This window comes from Neovison vison, chromosome 4 (genome assembly GCF_020171115.1).
Source record: "Neovison vison isolate M4711 chromosome 4, ASM_NN_V1, whole genome shotgun sequence".
Lineage (NCBI taxonomy): Eukaryota > Metazoa > Chordata > Mammalia > Carnivora > Mustelidae > Neogale > Neogale vison.
The window spans coordinates 71,861,335-71,880,123 of record NC_058094.1 but is presented as its reverse complement, the minus strand read 5'-3'; the positions used below and the strand labels follow the sequence as shown (position 1 = coordinate 71,880,123).

At 37.3% G+C, this 18,789-nt stretch overlaps 1 protein-coding gene across 3 annotated transcripts in view; it reads left to right on the top strand.

Annotated features, from left to right (window-relative positions):
• Positions 1 to 4,821: 4,821 nt before the first annotated feature.
• The window catches only part of YTHDF3 (YTH N6-methyladenosine RNA binding protein 3), a 39,681-nt gene continuing 25,713 nt past the window's right edge, over positions 4,822 to 18,789 (top strand). Inside the window, exons 1-4 of one of the 3 annotated variants that reach the window (XM_044245533.1) lie at positions 4,913 to 5,102; positions 5,591 to 5,615; positions 8,931 to 9,076; positions 11,404 to 11,489. In XM_044245533.1, coding sequence (XP_044101468.1) covers positions 9,019 to 9,076; positions 11,404 to 11,489 — 144 coding nt within the window. In that variant the 5' untranslated portion in view covers positions 4,913 to 5,102; positions 5,591 to 5,615; positions 8,931 to 9,018. Of the gene's footprint in view, positions 5,103 to 5,590; positions 5,616 to 8,930; positions 9,077 to 11,403; positions 11,490 to 18,789 lie in introns of all 3 variants that reach the window. The other 2 variants (XM_044245535.1, XM_044245534.1) reach the window with 2 other exon arrangements.

The following is an 18,789-nucleotide window of genomic DNA, read 5'->3' as shown; positions in this document are numbered from 1 at the left end:
GACTATATTCCTTATGCTGTACCTTTTATTTGTGACTTATTCATTTCATAACTCGAAGCCTGGATCTCCCACTCCCCTTCACCCATTTTTTCCCATTCCTCCGTCCCTTCGCCTCTATAGGTCTGATTCTGCTTTTTGCTTATCCTTTTTTTTTCCCCAGATTCCAAGTGAAGTCATATTTGTCTTTCTCAGTCTGACTTATTAGCAAAATACCTTCTAGATCCTTCCCATGTTGTTGCAAATGGCATGATTTCATCCTTTTTTATAACCATGTAGTATTTCTGTGTGTGTATGTGTGTGTATGTACATTACATCTTCCTTATTCATTCATCTACCAATGGACGCTTAGGTCAGTTTCATATCTTGGTTGTTGTAAATAATGCTGAAATAAATATGAGGGTGTGTATATCTTTTTGAATTAGTGTTTTTATTTTTGGGTGGGATAAATGCCCAGTAGTGGATCATACAGTACTTCTATTTTTAATTTTTGAGGACCCTCCGTACTGTTTTCTACAGTGAATGGATGCACCAATTTATATTCTTACCGACAGTGTATGAGGGCTCCTTTTTCTCCACATCTTTGCCAACTGTTATTTCTTCTCTTTTCGATTTTAGCCATTCTGATAGGAGTAAGGTGATAGCTCATACTGGTTTTGATTTGCATTCCCTGATGAGTGATGTTGAGCATCTTTTCATGTGTCTGTTGGACATCTGTTTATTGCCTTTGGAAAAATGTGTATTCAGGTCCTCTGGCCATATTTTATTGGATTGTTTTTTTTTGAGAAAAATGTTGTAACTTAAAAAAAATCAAGCTAAATCTGATTTTCGAATGGGCTAGAAGGCTATATCTGACATTCTATGACTTAACCACCACTTTTAATCAATTACAAATGACATATTTGTTTAATCTACACATTGCTTTCTAATATATTTTACACAGAGAATCACAGTATTCATAAAGAATTTTGCTTAATAACTCAGTATCATAGTATGCACCTATAAAAGGAGAAAGGAACTCTTATTTATGGGGTCCCTGGGTGGCTCAGTGGGTTAAGCCTCTGCCTTCAGCTCAGGTCATGATCTTGGGGTCCTGGGGTGAGCCCTGCATTGGGCTCTCTGCTTCGCAGGGAACCTGCTTCCTCCTCTCTCCCTGTGTCTGCCTCTCTGCCTACTTGTGATCTCTCTCTATCTGTCAAATAAATACATAAAATCTTTTTTTTTAAAGAACTTATTTATTACTTACATTGTGTCAATCCCTATTCTTGTCACTTAAAATACAGTTGATTCCTATTATTCCTGGATCCTGTATTTGCAAATGCCTACTCAGTTAAAATTTATTTGTAACTCTACAATCAATACTCTAGTGCTAAGTAAGGAAGTGAATCTGTGTAATTATGCATACACAGTTTACTACTAACTAGCTATCTCTCATGAACTATCATCCCTTTCTTCCTTCTTAGTAAGCTTTCTGACATGTGGCCACCCAGAATAGTTTCCAAGTTTCCTTCAACCAGGTATTTTCATAGGACTGTATTCTAGTTAGTTGGAGATAGGTAGAAGTAGGAAATACAATTTCTCGAAATGTCCATGAAGGAAAGAGACATGCCTTTCTTCACCTTGCTTTCTGTTGGTAGGAATGTGATTACGACATTGAGCAGCCATCTTGGATCACAGGCGGAAGTGTTATCATGAGGATGGTGGAACAACTGGGTAGGAGGCTGGATAGCTAACACTGTGACAATAGCACAAGCCCTGGACTGACAACCTCCAGACTTCTTTCATATGAGAGAAAGACAGACCTCTAGCTTAAGTTTCTGTTATTTTGAACTTGAAGTCACCTGCAGCTGAACCTACTTTAAACTGATAGAAAAAGTCACGTGGAAGCACAGGGCTGTTGCTTAGGCAACAGAGCAGAAGTCTACTAGATAAGGCATCAACATGGGTGGTGGGTAAATAGGGTTGAAACCTAACCTACTCACTCCTTTCCAAGCTTACAGCCATGTTTTGTTTATCAAGAACGTGATATACCGGGACGCCTGGCTGGCTCAGTTGGTTGGACGACTGCCTTTGGCTCAGGTCATGATCCTGGAGTCCCGGGATCGAGTCCCACATAGGGCTCCCAGCTCCATGGGGAGTCTGCTTCGCTCTCCGACCTTCTCCTTGCTCATGCTCTCTCTCACTGTTTCTCTCTCAAATAAATAAAATCTTTAAAAAAAAAAAAAAAAGAACGTGATATACCAGTGGCCCCATAGAAAAGTTAAAAAGTTTGTCTAGAATCAAAACTCTAGAGAAGCATTTTTCAAAATTTCATCTGCGTACTCCTGGAGCCATTGGAAATGATTTTAGGTAGTCTCCATTGATGTACTTCAAAAAAATCTTACTTAGGGATGCTTGGGAGTCTCAGTGGGTTAAGCGACTGCCTTTGGCTCAGGTCATGATCTCAGGGTTCTGGGATAGAGCCCCACATTGGGCTCCTTGCTCAGCAGGGAGGCTGCTTCTCCCTCTTCCACTCCCCCTGCTGTGTGTGCTCTCTCTCTCTTTCTGTGTCAGATAAATAAAATCTTAAGAAATTGTATTTAAGGGGTGCCTGGGTGGCTCAGTGGCTTAAACCTCTGCCTTTGGCTCAGGTCATGATCTCAGGGTCCTGGGATTGAGTCCTGCATCCGGCTCTCTGCTCAGCAGGGTGCCTGCCCCCCCCAGCCTGCCTCTCTGCCTACTTGTGATCTCTGTCAAATAAATAAATAAAATCTTAAAAAAAAAAAAGAAATCATTTAATACTAAATTAAATGGGCTTGTATTTCATGATAGTTACCACTCCATTCTGCAAGTTCAGACCTCAGTGCTAAGAAGGGCAATGACCAAGGAAGGAGACTGCTGAGGGGCAGGAATGAAAGAGAACAAGCTCATCAAACATGTCATTAGGTGGTATTTTATGGTGGCTAGAGTACAAGCTCTGGAGCCAGACTGCCTGAGTTTAAATTCCGCTCTCTGTGACTAGCTGTATTTGGGCATGTTTCTTGACTTTACTGTGTGCCAGTTTTTTGTAACAGAACTAACACAAAAGGATGGTGTGAGGACTTAAAATAATTATTATAGTGCCTGACACATAATGACCACTCAATAAACATAACAAACATAATAAAACACTCAATAAACATAAGATATTAGCACCATTCTGGTAATTATTTAGCAAAGAAACCTGAAACTAGCTATGCTTGGTTGTTTTTTCCTTCCCCCCTGCCAGGAATTGTACATATGACCTTACTTTACTTTAGTTATCAGGAAACTAAGGCTTAGAAAAATTCAGTAACTTTCCCAAGGTTATGCAACTAATTCTAGCCGAGCCAGAATTCAAATTCAGATTGGATTCCAAAGCTATGGTTTTTAACAAAGATAATTAAGGACAAGGCCTGCAAGATTTCGCAAGCTTCCTCTTGTATCCTCTTTCCCCAGTCATAGAATGTAGCAGCAAACTTTTTCACACTATAAGGAGTGGAGGATGGGTAGACTGGAGAGACTGAGAACAAGAAATGGAAGCGTGGGAGAAGTCTTGGGCAGTGGCAACAATGATCAGCCTGAGCTGAAAATCTGGCTGAGGCCCTGGCAAAATGAGGGAGCATGGGAAGTTGACCAGATCTGAAAAATGTCTCTTGGTGATTTATATGGAGCAGTGGACTCTCAAGATAAGTTTCATTTGTATCTCTCAGTGCTTCTAAAATGCTGTTGCATCGTGAAACACAAAATGAACCCTATATTTCAACAATTTTATACTTTCTCAACAATCACTTATCCGATGGCTTTGATAAAGAAAGGATTTAGCCTCCAAATTATTTCTTTAGAGTCCACGTCATACCTGTTAGGCAAGGAATCCGCCTTTATTGCAAAGATGTTATTTCAACCAAACTCTCAAACTGTTGCAAATCGGCTGCTTTGGTTTTGCCAGTTTGCAAAAAAAGTAGCTGAAAAGTAACTGAACCAGTTTCTTTTGAAACTAACTTTTATGACTGAAAAACTTCCTGCAACCATCTGTATCTTTCCCGAGATTACTTTGTAACATTAGGGGACGGGAACACAAGCGCAGGAATTGGGTGGTAAATTCGACTCCAGAGGTTATGGATTAATGAGTTATTCCGGGCACGTGCCTGGGTTTGGTGAGAACGAACACTCGCTGGCGAACCTCGTCTCTGCTCTGATGCCCAGAGCTCTAACCCAGCCACTTTGGCTGCACGTGCTGGCTCGTGCGGAAGGCCCAGCGTCTCCGTCCCGAGGGCGGTTGACTCACCCAGCCGCCCACGTGGCTTTGGGTGGCCTCAGGAGGCTCTGGCGGAGGCCGGGCCACTGTTGCTCGCCCACCCGGGGCGGGTTGGTCTGGGGATGCGACGCTGCAACCCACCAAGGTGCGCTCCGCCAGCAAGAGGGCACCGCTGGCACTGCGTCTTCAGCCCCGCTCTAGTCCCAGGCAGCCGCCGCCTCCCGCCCAGGCCTACTTCCTGCCCAAAGCGCGAGGGCATCCCGCTCGGGCCCGTTTCCCGCTGCCTCCGCCCGCCGCGCGTCCTGTAGCCCGCGAGCCGCACAGAAGGAAGCCACTGAGGCGTCCCTGGAAGGTGGCGCTCGCCGCCGCACAGGCGCACTCCCTCCCCGGCGCATGCGTCCAGGGGCCGCCTCGCGGTCCCCGTCTCCGGTGACGTGGCGATGCGCAGGCGGAGCCAAGGTCGGTAGCTGGCGGGCGCGCGGGTGGGGGAGGAAGAGCGAGGTGAGCAGGGACGTCAGAGTGGAGAGCGGAAGGTCAGGGAGGCTCGGAGCGGAAGTGAGACTAGGGAGTCTGTCCGCCATTGTGGACCCGAGGAGCGAAGAGCGAGAGGGGGAAGAGGCGCCTGCACGCCGAAAAGAAGGGCCCTTTCCACGGACCCCCGAGCGCGAGGCCCTCTTTCTGGCTTCTGAGCGAGCGGCGGCAGCGGCGGCGGCTGGATCAGTCACTCGGCGGAGGGCGGCAGCCAACTGCTGTGAGTGCACGGGGAGAGGCCCAAGCGGCGGCGGCGGCGGCGGCAGCGGCAGCAGCTCTCGGGTTGCGGTGAAGAATGTCAGCCACTAGCGTGGATCAGGTGAGGGAGCAGAGGCCTCAGGCTCGGTGAAGGCCCGAGCCCTGGAGCTCCACCCTCGCGTGGGGCTTCGGCTCCTCCCCGTCGCCGCCGCTGCCGGCCCCATAACGGTGCCTTGGGCGCAAGTTGCTGCGGTCCTGCCGCCCGGGTCGGGGCGTGCGCCCTGCCCCGGAGCCTGCGGCCGAGACGGGAGGCCGCGGAGCTGCGGTGGGTGGGGGAACGACCGCTCCTAGGGGCCTTAGGGCACATCTGAGGGCGGCAGACGTGGGGCTGAGACCAGGCGAGCTCTGGGAGACGGTTTTCGAGTGGCGGGTAGGAGGTTTGAAGACTGGGGGTGGTTGGGAAATTGGAGGCTACGGAGGATGTGGTGGGTTTTACTCCTACGCGGATTGTTGAAAATAACTTGTCTTTGATAATGTCTTTGATTAACACACTTTCCCCCCCCCTTTTTTTCCCCTTCTCATTACCACACCTTTCGTCTTGCTGCGCAGAGACCTAAAGGGCAAGGAAATAAAGGTGAGTTTGAATATTTTTATCTTATTTCCTAATGTTCGTCTGATGTCACTTTTAAACTTTGCCGGGGTCTTTTTGTTTGATTTTGCTCCAGTTTTTTTTGTTGTTGTTGTTGTTGTTCGTTTTGAAATGTATGTTCAGAGAAATATTCATCACGGCCAAAGCAGTCAAATGCTATCCAAAACTTCGGTAGTCCCTTGCTTTGAAGCCACTTTTATAGAAACCACAGTGGTCCAAAAAACAGTTTTCTTAGTTGTATTTCAGTTAAGGAGGTATTATGAATGTGGGGACATTTCTTTAATTTTGCAATTTATCTGTATTATGTAACTACTACCACAAAAATTTCTCCAATTGCGTACATATAAGTGGATATTATGTTAGAAAATGCAACTCAAGTTGTATTTTATGTCACACTAGTGAAAAACTGTACTGTTAACCACTGGTTCTAGTGAAGACAGTTACAATGAGGCAGTAATATGAGAGAGATCAAAACTGAACAGGCATGTCATCTTGCTGTGTAGCCCTGATTGCAAGGTGTGACTCAATCTGGTATTTTAGAAAGGGCTGGAAGAGAAAAAATCTGTGAGGTTTCTGCTCTGGCTGTATGATTTACTCTTCAGTTTAAAAAAAAAAACCAAAAAACATAAACCACTGAAAGTGAAGCATTTTTTAAAAATAAGTGTATTTTGTGTCTATTAGTATGGAACAATACAGTCAACTGACTGAAACATGACATTAATCATGTGACATTAGTAAGTATAGAACAATAACTGCTTTCTTGGGATAGTGCCAGTTAACATTACAGTGAATTATATATTTATAACATTTTGTAATAGGGCTTGAAATTAGACCAAATCGAATTATGCTTCCTGTTTTTTTATTTCAGTTAGTAAAGTATAACCTAGAAAATAAGATGTGCAATAGCTTTTTAGATGTAAGTCCAAGGTTTTTATTGGTGCTCTTTATATTCTTAGGGTTTTTATTTGCCTTTGCAAATTTGAAAAGAGTAGGTTCTGAGAACTCAACTCAGTTAATTTTCTTTGAGTTGTAGTACAGTTTGAGAATTTGCACATTCCAGATAAATGGCACTGTATCAATGTAGCATAAATTTACTGCTTTATTTTGATTAAAGATGTATTTTGGAGGAGTATACAGAGTTAAAAGTTTAATTTTAGAATTATTTTCTGTTGTAAGCATATGCCTCAGAATTTGATATTGTTTGTTTTAAATGTTTTACAATATTTATTTGTAAATTTGAAAAGAATGATCCATTAATTTTTTTTTTTGCTAGTCTGCTCATGAGGAAGTGTATAGACCTGGAGATATATGAAATCTGTGGTCATTATTGCCTAGCATAAATTATTTTATCCTAGATCTGTGGGGAGGTGGCACTTTGCAAGGCTATTTGAAATACTAAGTGTTTTGTGTTACCTGCTTTGAGGTAAGTATGCAAGTTCAATGAAGTACTTACTTGTTTGACAAAACAAAGTATCTATAGCATTGTAAGCCATTACTCAATTACTATAAGTTTGATTGCAATATAGTCATTTCACTTAGGTATGTCCTACTGATATCTCTGGTATAAATTATCTATGACAATAATTGCATATTGACATTTACAAATAAGTATTTTTTGGTTGTTAAAATAATTTTGATCCATCAGCATAATCTCTTTTAGGTGTATCTATACACACACAAAGTATTTATTTGGATAGCTCTCTTTTCCAAAAAATTTTCTTTCTTTCACCCTTATTGTTCCATTCATAGTTTATCCAGGGGTAGAATGTTGGCCTGGGATTCCTAGGAGACCTGTGTTCTAATACTTGCTGTGGCTACTGACTTGCCCAGTGAGCTTGAACACATTGCACCTTTTGGTCAGAATTTCCTCTCTATCTCCAAAATAAAAGTGATAATTCTAGCTGTAAATCGTATTGTATATTATGAGGAATTACAATTACAGTAGTCCATTGCTCTAGTTGCCGTTTTATTTGGTGGATTTATTTTCACCTTCCTCACCTCATGTATTTTTAAGATGCAGGGAGACTGTTGCCTAAGACATGGCAGAAGGGAAAAACTCTACCGGCCTGAGTATTGGTAATCATTTAAGATGCTTTAAAATGGTAGATGCTGCAAGTGCACAAATACACATATACATCACTTGTATTTTTATGCCCCTGCAGGGAGAATTACAAGGCGAAGGCAGCACCTCCAGTGAACTGATACAAGTAGCTATGTGTGTGTTTGAGAAAAACTACTGTGCCTTAGCTGACTTGGTTTTCAAGCTAGTAAAATTGTTTTACAGTTACTCTGTTTACTTTTGTGAAGCAGAAAGCAAAGTTATATTTTTTGAACTACAGCATGAGTATTCTAAGAATATGAGTATTAAACTCGAATTCAACTTCTCAAACATGAAAAATACAGGTTGCTGAGGAGTTGTCAGAGTTCTGAAACCGTAATCCTTTTCAGATGACTTAATTTTAGAAATGCTGTTTTTCTTCTCTGAATTATCTTCATTTGACACTGTGAGCCCGACACCTGTCTTAGTGTCTTTGATTTTCTAAGTTTTTTTCTGTATATCCTTAAGGATTTAAGTGCACTAACAGAGCTAAAATTTGAAAGGAATTCTGTATCTTTGTAAGGCAAAAATGCTATCATAGTATAAGTAATAATTCTAGGTCTACTTTTTGTAAGTTTGAGTTCTTTTTAGTTAATAGATTTTCCTTATGGTAAATATTAGAACTCTATTATCCTTGGCTAGGGTAGTACTGAAGGATAGTAGAAATTTAAGGATAACTCACTATTAGTCTGTAATTTATTTATTTATTTATATTGGTTCATAATTTGAAACTGATTTTATATCACTTTTATTTATTAATAACGAGAATTTTTGTTGCCAGAATATAAGGGTACCTCTCCTTTCCCTGCAGGCACCATAGATAAAAGTGTCAGATCCTGTACTCCTAGCAGCCTTGCTGCCAGCTTCCTCCTGGTGCCTTAAGTGTATAAATAGACAAATACATGGAAAGGAATTTATCTTTTCCCTCCTCTCTTCCCCTATCCCTTCCCAACAGAGAGACAGAATTGTTTGGTAAAACTGCAGTTTAAAAGAATTAGGTTGAATTTGGCTGTATTTAGTGTTTCAGAAAAGTGGTGGAAAATGTAGTGTTTGGGCAGTATTCTTTTGTATCCTCTCCCCACAGTCCCTCAGGAAATAATTGCAAAGCACTTTATTGTCATTTAGGCTTCATTTTATTATTAATCCTCAAAACATTCCTATAAGGAGATAGAGGGTATATGGTATTGTCGCTGTTTTTGTAGGTGGGAAAACATGATGCACAGATCTGTTGACTTTCCTAACTTGATGTAGTCAGGACCAGAGCAAAGAATCACCTGGCTCCTAAGGCCCATGTTCTATCTTGATTTGACTCTGCTTCATAGAGCAGAGGAAACAGGCGAAGAATCATGTAAGTCATCTGTTCTTTTTTCCCTGAAGAACTTGTACAGACTATGGAACTGGCTTGGATATCTTTGCTATTTAATGGCTTTCAGTCTCCAAGACATTAGATTGTCATTAAGTAATGTTCAAAAACTGCAGTCTTTAAAGACAGTTGAATTTCTTAAGGAAAGGTATGCTTCTGAAACTCAAGGGCTAGCTTCTTATTCAGATTCTAATTTAATGCAAATTGCTCGTCAGTATTCATGAAATACTTTTAATTAAATATTTTTTCCTTAGATTGACATACTCCTTGAATAATCTTTTATAACTTTTAGACATATTTATGCCTCATTTATGCACAGACTGTAGACTGTATATTTACTTAGAGCATGAGAATATTTTGTTCTTAGTCTCAGCATCTTAGAAGAGAAAGAATAGAACAGAGGAAATGAGTAAGAATAGCACCATAATATAGAGTTAGGTAGATTTTAAGTGAGTACTTGTTTAATATATTTATTAGCAACATGGGCTAAATTTCTGAGAATTAATGAATGCAAGAAATAGTTGTAATTTTGAAATGAGTAGCTGTTTCAGATAACAACATGTACTAGTGCCCTAGTCCAATGGTGTAGTGAGGAATCTTCCCCACCCCACCCCTCCGCCCCCGCGTGGTAATAGACCATGCATAACCGCCTTTGATAAAGGGGTTAGAATCTCTTGGACTGAAATGTTTAGTCCACCAGAAATAACCTAAGGTACCCCCATTCTTTATTTTTGTTTCTAGTGGCTGTTAACGTATTTAAATTCTAGGGAGCACATTTAGCTCAACCCTGGTTCTTGCAGTCCTTACCAAATACAGTTAAACCACCTCAGAGAAGCCAAGATCAAGGTGACCTTCATGTTGCTCTTGTGATTTGAGGGCAATGTAGTATCATAAGAGGTCTACTTTGAAGGCTTCACAGAGTGGTATTTCTTTGACTGATCATTGCTACTCAGTGGGTGGCAAAGAATGAAGGGATTTTATCTGTCTCTGCTCCCATGCCACTGTCAGCTTGTAATACTACATTTTTGGTGATCAAAACTCTTGGAAAATTAGGGAAAATAAAAATGTAATGATACTGTAGAGGAACACACAACTTAAATCCATTGCCCCCACCCTTAATTTTTAATAACTTTGTGACACTGTATTTTTAAGCAGTGAATTTTCAGATTCTGAAGGGTTTTGTTGTTGTTTTTAAGGGATTAGTCAATATCCATAAGGAACTTTTAGCTTTTTTCATCTCACATGTGTTTCAAAAGTAGAATAGTGTATTTAGACAGTGTCAGCATATCAGGTTCTAGCCTTGTAAAACTTTGGTTTATGTGGTCCTAAAGTAATTTTTAGTCCTTTTTGGATCTTGTAATATTTTATGTAATAAAATAGTCAAGATTATTGAGTACTGTCTTTGAATCCTCAGATGAACTGAGGTGGGTACTGTTAATAATCTTGAACGGAGAAGTAGAGTAGAGAGGCTAAGTCACTAACTAGAGATACCCCGCTTCTCAGTGTTAGACTTGGGATTCAAACACAAGACTTGATTTCTAGCCTGTACTCAAAGGCACTCAAATACCATTCAGAGAGTAACAACTTTATAAAGCATTTTTGGAAATGATCTCTGAACAAATACAGCATTATGAATTATTCTCTGGTTTTCTTATGTGTTAAAAGAATAATCATGGTTATCTTTAGTGTCTTTGTACTTTCAAGAAAGCTTTCATAATTTTGGTTTAGAACTAAAGGCCTTTTTATTTAGATTATTTATGATTTATTCATTGCGATAACTGCTTTGATAAATTTTAGCCACTTTTTAAAATTTGAAAACATTTAAGACATTTACTCTAACTTAAGTTACCAAGGAAAGTTATTTCATCCTTTATTTACCTTTCTTGTACTAAATTATATAGAGATTTAACAGAGGTAGAGAACATTGTTCAGCAATCAGTTATCCACAACACTATTTTAGGTGGTTATTTTAGATTCAAATATAGTATCAGGGAACCTTTCCAAGAATTTAACTGTTTGCTACAATGTTGAAATTGAGATTATTTACATTATGTTTTTGGTAATGGGAAGTGTGTATATAGTTTATATTTATGTAATCTTGGGTATATACAAGATTTGTAAGTTTTTGTTTGCACATAAATATTTGTACCTAAATTGAGCTAAAATTTTCAAGAGGATTTTTTTTTTTTAAACAAAAGGAACAACTCAGGATAATTTTTTCTGAGTTGGTCAAAAAATACTGAAAATGTTAGGTTATTCTATCAGTTTCATAAAGATAATTACCACACATCTAATATAAACATATTTTTTAGTTTCAGTACAAAACGGTTCGATTCATCAAAAAGATGCTGTAAATGATGATGATTTTGAGCCATACTTAAGTAGCCAGACAAATCAGGTAAGTCTGACAGTCCCATATTTAGGAAATTAAATTTACATTAGTATTAATCGATTTTTCAGATAGATACTTTAATTGAATGAGGCTGTCCATAACATGTATTAATCTAGTGTGCCTGCATATTAATGAATAACAGTTGCAGGTTTGTGGTACAGGAGAATTCTTTAGAAATTCTAGGTGGCTGAAATTAGATTGTGAAATTAAAGATTTGAAGATGGACATTATTTGTGTATGGTATGGTTGGACTTCTTTTTTTGAACTTTGAAAGAATTTAACCTTTTAGTTTAATGTTTCTGCCATATTTTCATAGCTAAAGCAAATTATAAGGTTTAATTAGCTATGCATTTATGGGAAAGAACTAGTTATAACTTGAATTTTGGTTAAATGTAGTGTTTTCTCTTTTATAAGTATTCCAATTTGAATTTCATTGATAATTAAAGTTAACATAGGGAATAGAAGATTTATAAACACATTTGCCTTCTGTATTGTAGGCTTGGAAAATTTCACCAAATCAAACTGGTACTTTTGAGGTTCTTTTGTGTTTGGATTTTTCACAGATAATTGTGTGAGTTTGTGTACAGGTATAATTTAGATTTAAGCATTGAAAAACGAAAGAGAATTCTTTGATCTCTTTGGTCTCTATATGCCATTTCTGCATTCATTTGTTTGTTAATATAAATTTAAAAAATAAACTTTCATCATTAACCAGTTTCTTGGAAAAGAATATTCTATAATAAAACTGCTTTTGTTTTTTTGCTTAAAAAAAAAAAAAAGGTATATGAAAAATGTACCATGAAATCTTACCTTCTAGATATTTTTTAAACTGAAAGAACAAGAAACCAGATATCATTGCAGGCCTTTAGAGTTGTAGGGAAAGTTTGAAAAGTAGTTCCCAATTTGTGGTATGTAGGATTGTTTTTAGGAGTGTAGAGAGCCATGATTATGTTCAAACTGATCTACCCCTTGGTCATTTCTCCTTAACCACCCCCTTTTATCTGTTGATCTACATTCCTAGCTTGTGTTGGGAGGGAATAAATAAATGAGAAAGAATAAAAATGGGTGATAAAATCTATGAATGTTTGGCTGCTCATAAAAGAATGAAAAAATTCATTTCATACTTACATAATCTAACTTTATGATCTTTCCACTTAAAGGTTGTGAAATAACGTATAACTAGAAAATAGGAAGATCATTGTTTTGAATTGCAGTGCAAGTTTTAAAAGAAATGTTCAGTATTCTATTATTTGGGCCCACACAGTAATCTCAGTTAACATCTCTTATGGCAGTGTTTCTTTTTGTTTAGAAATTCTGATATTATGAAGTGTGTAGTAGATACTGTCTCAAAAAGGTCTTCATGATCAGATAAGTTTGGGAAATTGTTTTAAATATTAAGTAATTGGGTTTTTTTGCTACTTGATTTCATACTTTATGTGTTAGAATGTAAGATGATTTTCTAAAGACAAGGATATAGTTGTGAAGATCCTCTTGACTTATTTGTTCAACCCCTGTCTTCAGGGAATTTTAATGGAATATAAATGTTTGAGAATTGTAACCAGTAAGAATCCTTTTGTTTTACTTGGTAACAAGTATTATATAATACTTCAGAGGGGCTTAGAAGATTTTTTGTTGTTGTTGTTGTTTGGCATTCTACAGAGGTGGTTCAGGCCTGCCTAGGGAAAACTAGGGGAGGGTACTCTTGATCCCACTTCTGCAGCAATCAGAGCTGTCCTCTGCTTTTTATCTGTTTTATATATTGGAATTCTGCGTAAGATTGCACTTGTAAATAAAACTTTGAAAGTGTCAGAAAACTATTATTTTTTTAACTGTGGAAGAGATTTATTTAGTGAACCCAATTTTTAAATTATCACACTAAAGTTTCCTTATGTTGGGACAAAAAAATCTGTAAAAGATTTGTCTTAATGTGATGTTTAAAAAGAAAATCTTAATATTTCTATTAATTGTTTTTTTATAGTATTTGTATATTCATGTGCTATTTAAAGAGAAGTTTTAAAATTTGATGCCACTACGGCTGTTCTGTCCTCACTCTCCTTGTCAGTACTAAGGAATAGGTTTTTAGCAATTAGCTTTCTGTAATACTAAAAATAATATCTGTAACCAGGGCACATACTTACCTTTGAAAGAGTCCTCACACTATAGCTTGTTGGAAACTGGGTTTATTGGAGAGAAAAATGGAAAATTACTTGAAATCTTAGAGATGATTTGTATGAGAATTTAAGTTACCGTAATAACACCTAGGTAAAAGAGAAAATTTTTAAAAATTGACCCTTTAAAGCAGGTCAGTGAAAATTAAAAATTATTGGTGAAATATCTCAAGTAATGACTTACATATTAAAATTACACAAGCATTTATAGTTCCTTGTTCTGATCTAGCTGAAATGTTTAATTAAAAAATTTTCAACTGAATGTATATTATGTCTTTAAAATTAAACTCCATCTGATTTTCATATTATGAATAAGAAAAATGAATCTTTTGTCTGGAAAAATGTTTCAGTTTTTAGCTAATGATTCAAATTGTTTTGTATACTTAGATCTAATTCAGATCAAATCCAGGGATACTTTAAAACAGGTTGTTGGCCTTCTGTGGTAGTGTATTATATTTTCTAGTGCTCAGTTTCTTAAAGCAGATAACTTTTGTAATCACTTGAAAAGTAAATGTTTATCCTTCGGGTCTTAAATTTAGTTCTCTAAAGTTCCTCAGAATAATCAGATAATTAAGTTGATTGGAAAGTTCAGGTTTAAATAGTACTGTTAAAGATACCATGTAATTTGTGCATATAAATTTGAACAACAACTTGGAAAAATTAAGTTTGAGTTTGTCGTCTATATGGGGAAATAATTCCTAGTCATGTTTGTCAGAGAAGTGGTATAGAGAACAAAGAAAGGAAAAATATTTTGATTTTTGTTATTTATTGTCCCGGCCATCACTGCCCTTAGTTAAGGGTTTCATTTTTTTCTGCCTGTTGGAGTGATTTTCTAACTAGTAATTCTGTTCTGTCAGCAATCTTCTTAAAATCCAAGTCTGTGCCACCGTCATGTTATAAAGAGTTCCCACAACTTCACAAGAGTGGATACATTTGTTATATGAGGGTCCTTAAAATTGCTCCATTTCCCTCCCTGCCTTGTCTTTGGTCAGCTTTCTCCAATTTGTAAGGGAATAGGACTATTTTCTAGGAATATAAATATTTGGAAAATATTTTTCTTTCATGATCTCACTTTTTGTATTTGTATTTATGATCTGTACACACACAGACTCCTGTATCTATCCCTTGATGAACACTCTTTAGATTCCTCCAGTTACTTGCTTCCCTGCTTTTTGTTCTAGAATGCTTGTTTTGCTTTGTTTGTACTTCCATTACAGTACCTATCAAATTGTAGGGGATATGTGTCTTCCCCACTAGACCTGGGAAGTGTTCCAGGTCAGAGTCCATGTTTTTCATCTTTTTGTCTCCAGTGACTGGCACTGTATCTGGCACATAGTAGGCATTTATTAAGCATTGAATAATGAATTGGGATATCTGCTAGAATTAGGGAACAAAGAATTACAGTTGATGAAATATTTAGGTTAACTGGGTACCATGTATAATACATTTTTTGGTGACATCCTTGTGATTAGATATGGGTTGAGTATACTTTGTGAAAAGTACAATAATTTTTTTTTAAAGTTTTAGAAGAAAATCCACATAAGCATTAAAAATATTCTAAACCTCACTTTAATTCAGAAGTGAGTTCTGGAGTTTGAAGTTTTCATGTCCTTAATGGAAAACATTTTTCTCTGTACAAAAGTGCTTTTATTGGTGAATTATGCCTTTTCCTTTATAATTGAACTTCTGGGATATTTATAGTGTCTCCTTTCTTGGAAAGAAAGTAAAAATGGATCTTAACTTTCTTTGTGAAAGACTAACTATGGTTGAGTTGTATTAGAATGTCTCAAGTCAGAGCAGTAATCATGAACTTCTTGTTCAAGTTTTCTTTGAGATATTAGAGAAACAATCTATATCATAAGGCTAAGAAATAATTATAAGTGATATTAAAATTTTGAGGAAGATCTTTTTTTTTTTTATTTGTTCTGTATTTTCAAATTAAAAAAAAAAAAAAGGATGCCTGGGTGGTTCAGTCAATTAATTAAACATCTGCCTACCGCACAGGTCACGATCCTAGGGTTCTGGGATTGAGTTCCACATAGGAATTCCTGCTCAGCGGGGAGTCTGCTTCTCCCTCAGTCTGCCACCCTCCCTGCTTGTGCATGTACACCGTCACTCGCTCTATCTCTCTGACAAATAAATAAATAAAATTTAAAAAAAAAAAAAACAAACAAACCCTAAAGGTAAAAGGCCTTACTCCTACACTTCCATGTAGCACTTTGTAGTTAGCACAGTAGATTTTTAAAAGTCTTTACAGTTGGTAAGACCAGCAGGTATTATCCCTATTTTAACCAACAGATTCAGGGTTAGAGAAATTACATGATCTGATTAGATCACTGACATAGAAAGTAAAAGATTAAAGTATTGAGTCCATATCCTGGACTACTACATCACACTGAGAGTTTATACTCATTAAGATCTGGAGTAAGTCTGAAATTATATCATGTGTTTGGTTATTAATTTACATTTTAAAGGGGCAAGTTAAGTTGTATTAAATATAACTTGTTGATTGAATATTTAATGTATCTTAGGCAGTGTATCTTTATTTTCTTTTACTTGGCTGCTTTCATATAGCTGATAAGTACCTGGGATGGAATTGAAGTTTAGGTACCTCATGGCTTCACTTCAACCTTGTGTTAAATGCCCTACCCAGATTGTGTTTCTAAGTTTATGCTGTAGGTAAAGGGTTTGTGGATCTGTTGTTACAAGTATGTTTCATTATATTCAGTGATTTTTGAAATCAATTTATATACTTATATAAATTGATGTTATTTTTTCCCTTTCAAATAGTTCTTTGACTGTGAGGGAAACATCAAACATTACACATCATTTGGTTTAAAGGTTGCATATCTTTAAAGAATATAGTAAAATTTCACTATAGTTGACCAGTTTCCAAATTAAGAGTCAACTATTAAAGCAGTTATTTGAACATAAACTGTTACATTGATTATGTCTCATTATCACTAGGTTTGAAGTAAAAGTGAAAGTAAGTTTTCAGTTGTTATTTTCCATCATCAGTAAGTGGAACTTTTGTTCCTCTTCACTACCAAGGTAGATTCCTCCGATTGATATTCCACATAGCTAGCAGAAATTAACAGAACATATTTTTAAATATTTCCAGTTACAGTTGAAGCTCTACTAACTCAAAATGTGTTGACCATATTTTACTTTGAAACTGGAAATTTCCTGTAGCTTTGTTCTTACTGGAACTCAAAATGAAGCCTTGCCTTTAGAAACTGGTTAAGTACTTTGATGGAGCTAAGAAAAAAAACATCTCATTCAGCTGAAACTACTGAAAAAACTGGAAAAGTAAATGGTTAGTGTTGTTTGATAAACTGCAGAAAGCTAGCCACTTACCCAGGATACTCAAGAAATACAGGTGGTCGCAGTAACACTGGACAGCTCTGTAGTAAGACAGGGACAGCAGTGTACATCTGCTTATTAGCCAGAGCTATCTGTTTGATAGCAGTTGTGACTAATGGAACACATTTTAAGTAACTTAAATTATTTTGGTAAGAATCAGTAATTTACATGTGAAGTAGTAAAAATTATGATTTAAAAAAAATTTGAAAAAAATATTTGAAAAGATATCTAATAAAAGTCCTCATACCCAAGAGTTTGGGCCTGGTCCAGCCCTATAGGTCACAGAGTTGGCAGAATTTGTTTTCCCATTCCCCAGAGAATATGGGCTTTCTTTTTTTAGGAATTAGTACAGATTAGATAATCAGTTAAAACAGGGTGGATAAACTGTAGCCCAGGGATCATAGTTTGTGCCCTGTTTTCTTTAAAAAAAAAAACCCTAAGCTCGAAGTTTTTTAAAGGGTTGTTTAAAAAAGAAAAAAGAAAAAAAAAAAGACTGACAGCAACTAGATATTATTTGTCTTGCAAAGATTGAAATATTTACTCTTTGACTTTTAGTTTGCTAGTGTGTGAATTATTATGGAGGTAGATAAATTAGGAACTTGGAAGGTAACTGCAAAATTCAACATTTGTGATGGTGAAATAAGAATATTCAGTGTAAGTTAGGAGTGTAATTTTTGCAAAAACTTGATTATGAGGAATGAACTTTAAAAACTTTCTACCTCTGGGTGCCTGGGTGGCTCATTTAGGTCTCATGTCAGACTCCCAGCTTAGTGGGGAGTCTGCTTCTCCTTCTCACTTTCCTTCTGCCTCTCTTGCTTGTGCTCTGTCTGTCTCTCTCTCTCTCAGATAGATAAATAAATAAATAAATAAAGCTTTCTGCCTGGTCTGATTTTCCACTCTCACATCCAGGTAAGGACGTACTGAAGTCCAGATTTCAGTGCCAGCATTCTAAGTTGAAAGTTTGAAACCGATTACCTCCCTATTCAGCACAGCTCTCTTGCTCTTCCCCTGTTCACTTCCCTGTTTTGTGTCTCTGACTGTAGGTGTTCTTTTAGAATGAATGAATCGGTATTTTTCACAATGTAGGCATTCAGTAAGTATTTGTTTGATATAAATAATAAAGTAATATGAGGATCTTTTTAGCAACTTCCAGAAAAAGATAATTTAAAAAATACGTTAATCATGAGCACCTGGGTGGCTCAGTTGGTTAAGCATCTGCCTTCAGCTTGGGTCGGGATCTCAGTCAGGGTCCTGGGATCAAGTTCTGCATCAGCTTCTCTGCTCCGTGGGGAGTCTGCTTCTCTCTCTCCCTCTGCCCCTTCTGCTGTGTGCTGTCTGGCGTGCGCTCTCTCAAATGAATAAAATCTTTAAAAAAAATGTCAATCTATTATATATGTTATACTGGCTGACCTATTCATTTTTATTAAGTCTTTTAAGAGTTTTATATCACAGAGACCTTGTCAGTCTGAAGCCCTATGAGTACTTTTATTTTCAGCAGATAATTTAGTGATCAGATTACACACGTGTGTGAGAGAGAGTGAGTGTGTGTGTGTGTGTGTGTGTGTTTGAACTTCATGGGTAGTAAAGTTTAATCATTACTAATTTCTTCAAGATTTTTTTCTTTGAAAACCATTGCTGGTGATTGTGAGCTTTCTTCAGGCTTCTCTTGTATTAAATATGATAGTTAGTATTTCCAGTGTTGGTCTGTGTGATGATGCCAATACTATTGTGGTTCCAAAAATGTTCATCAATTTCCTTCATACTAATATTGTGAG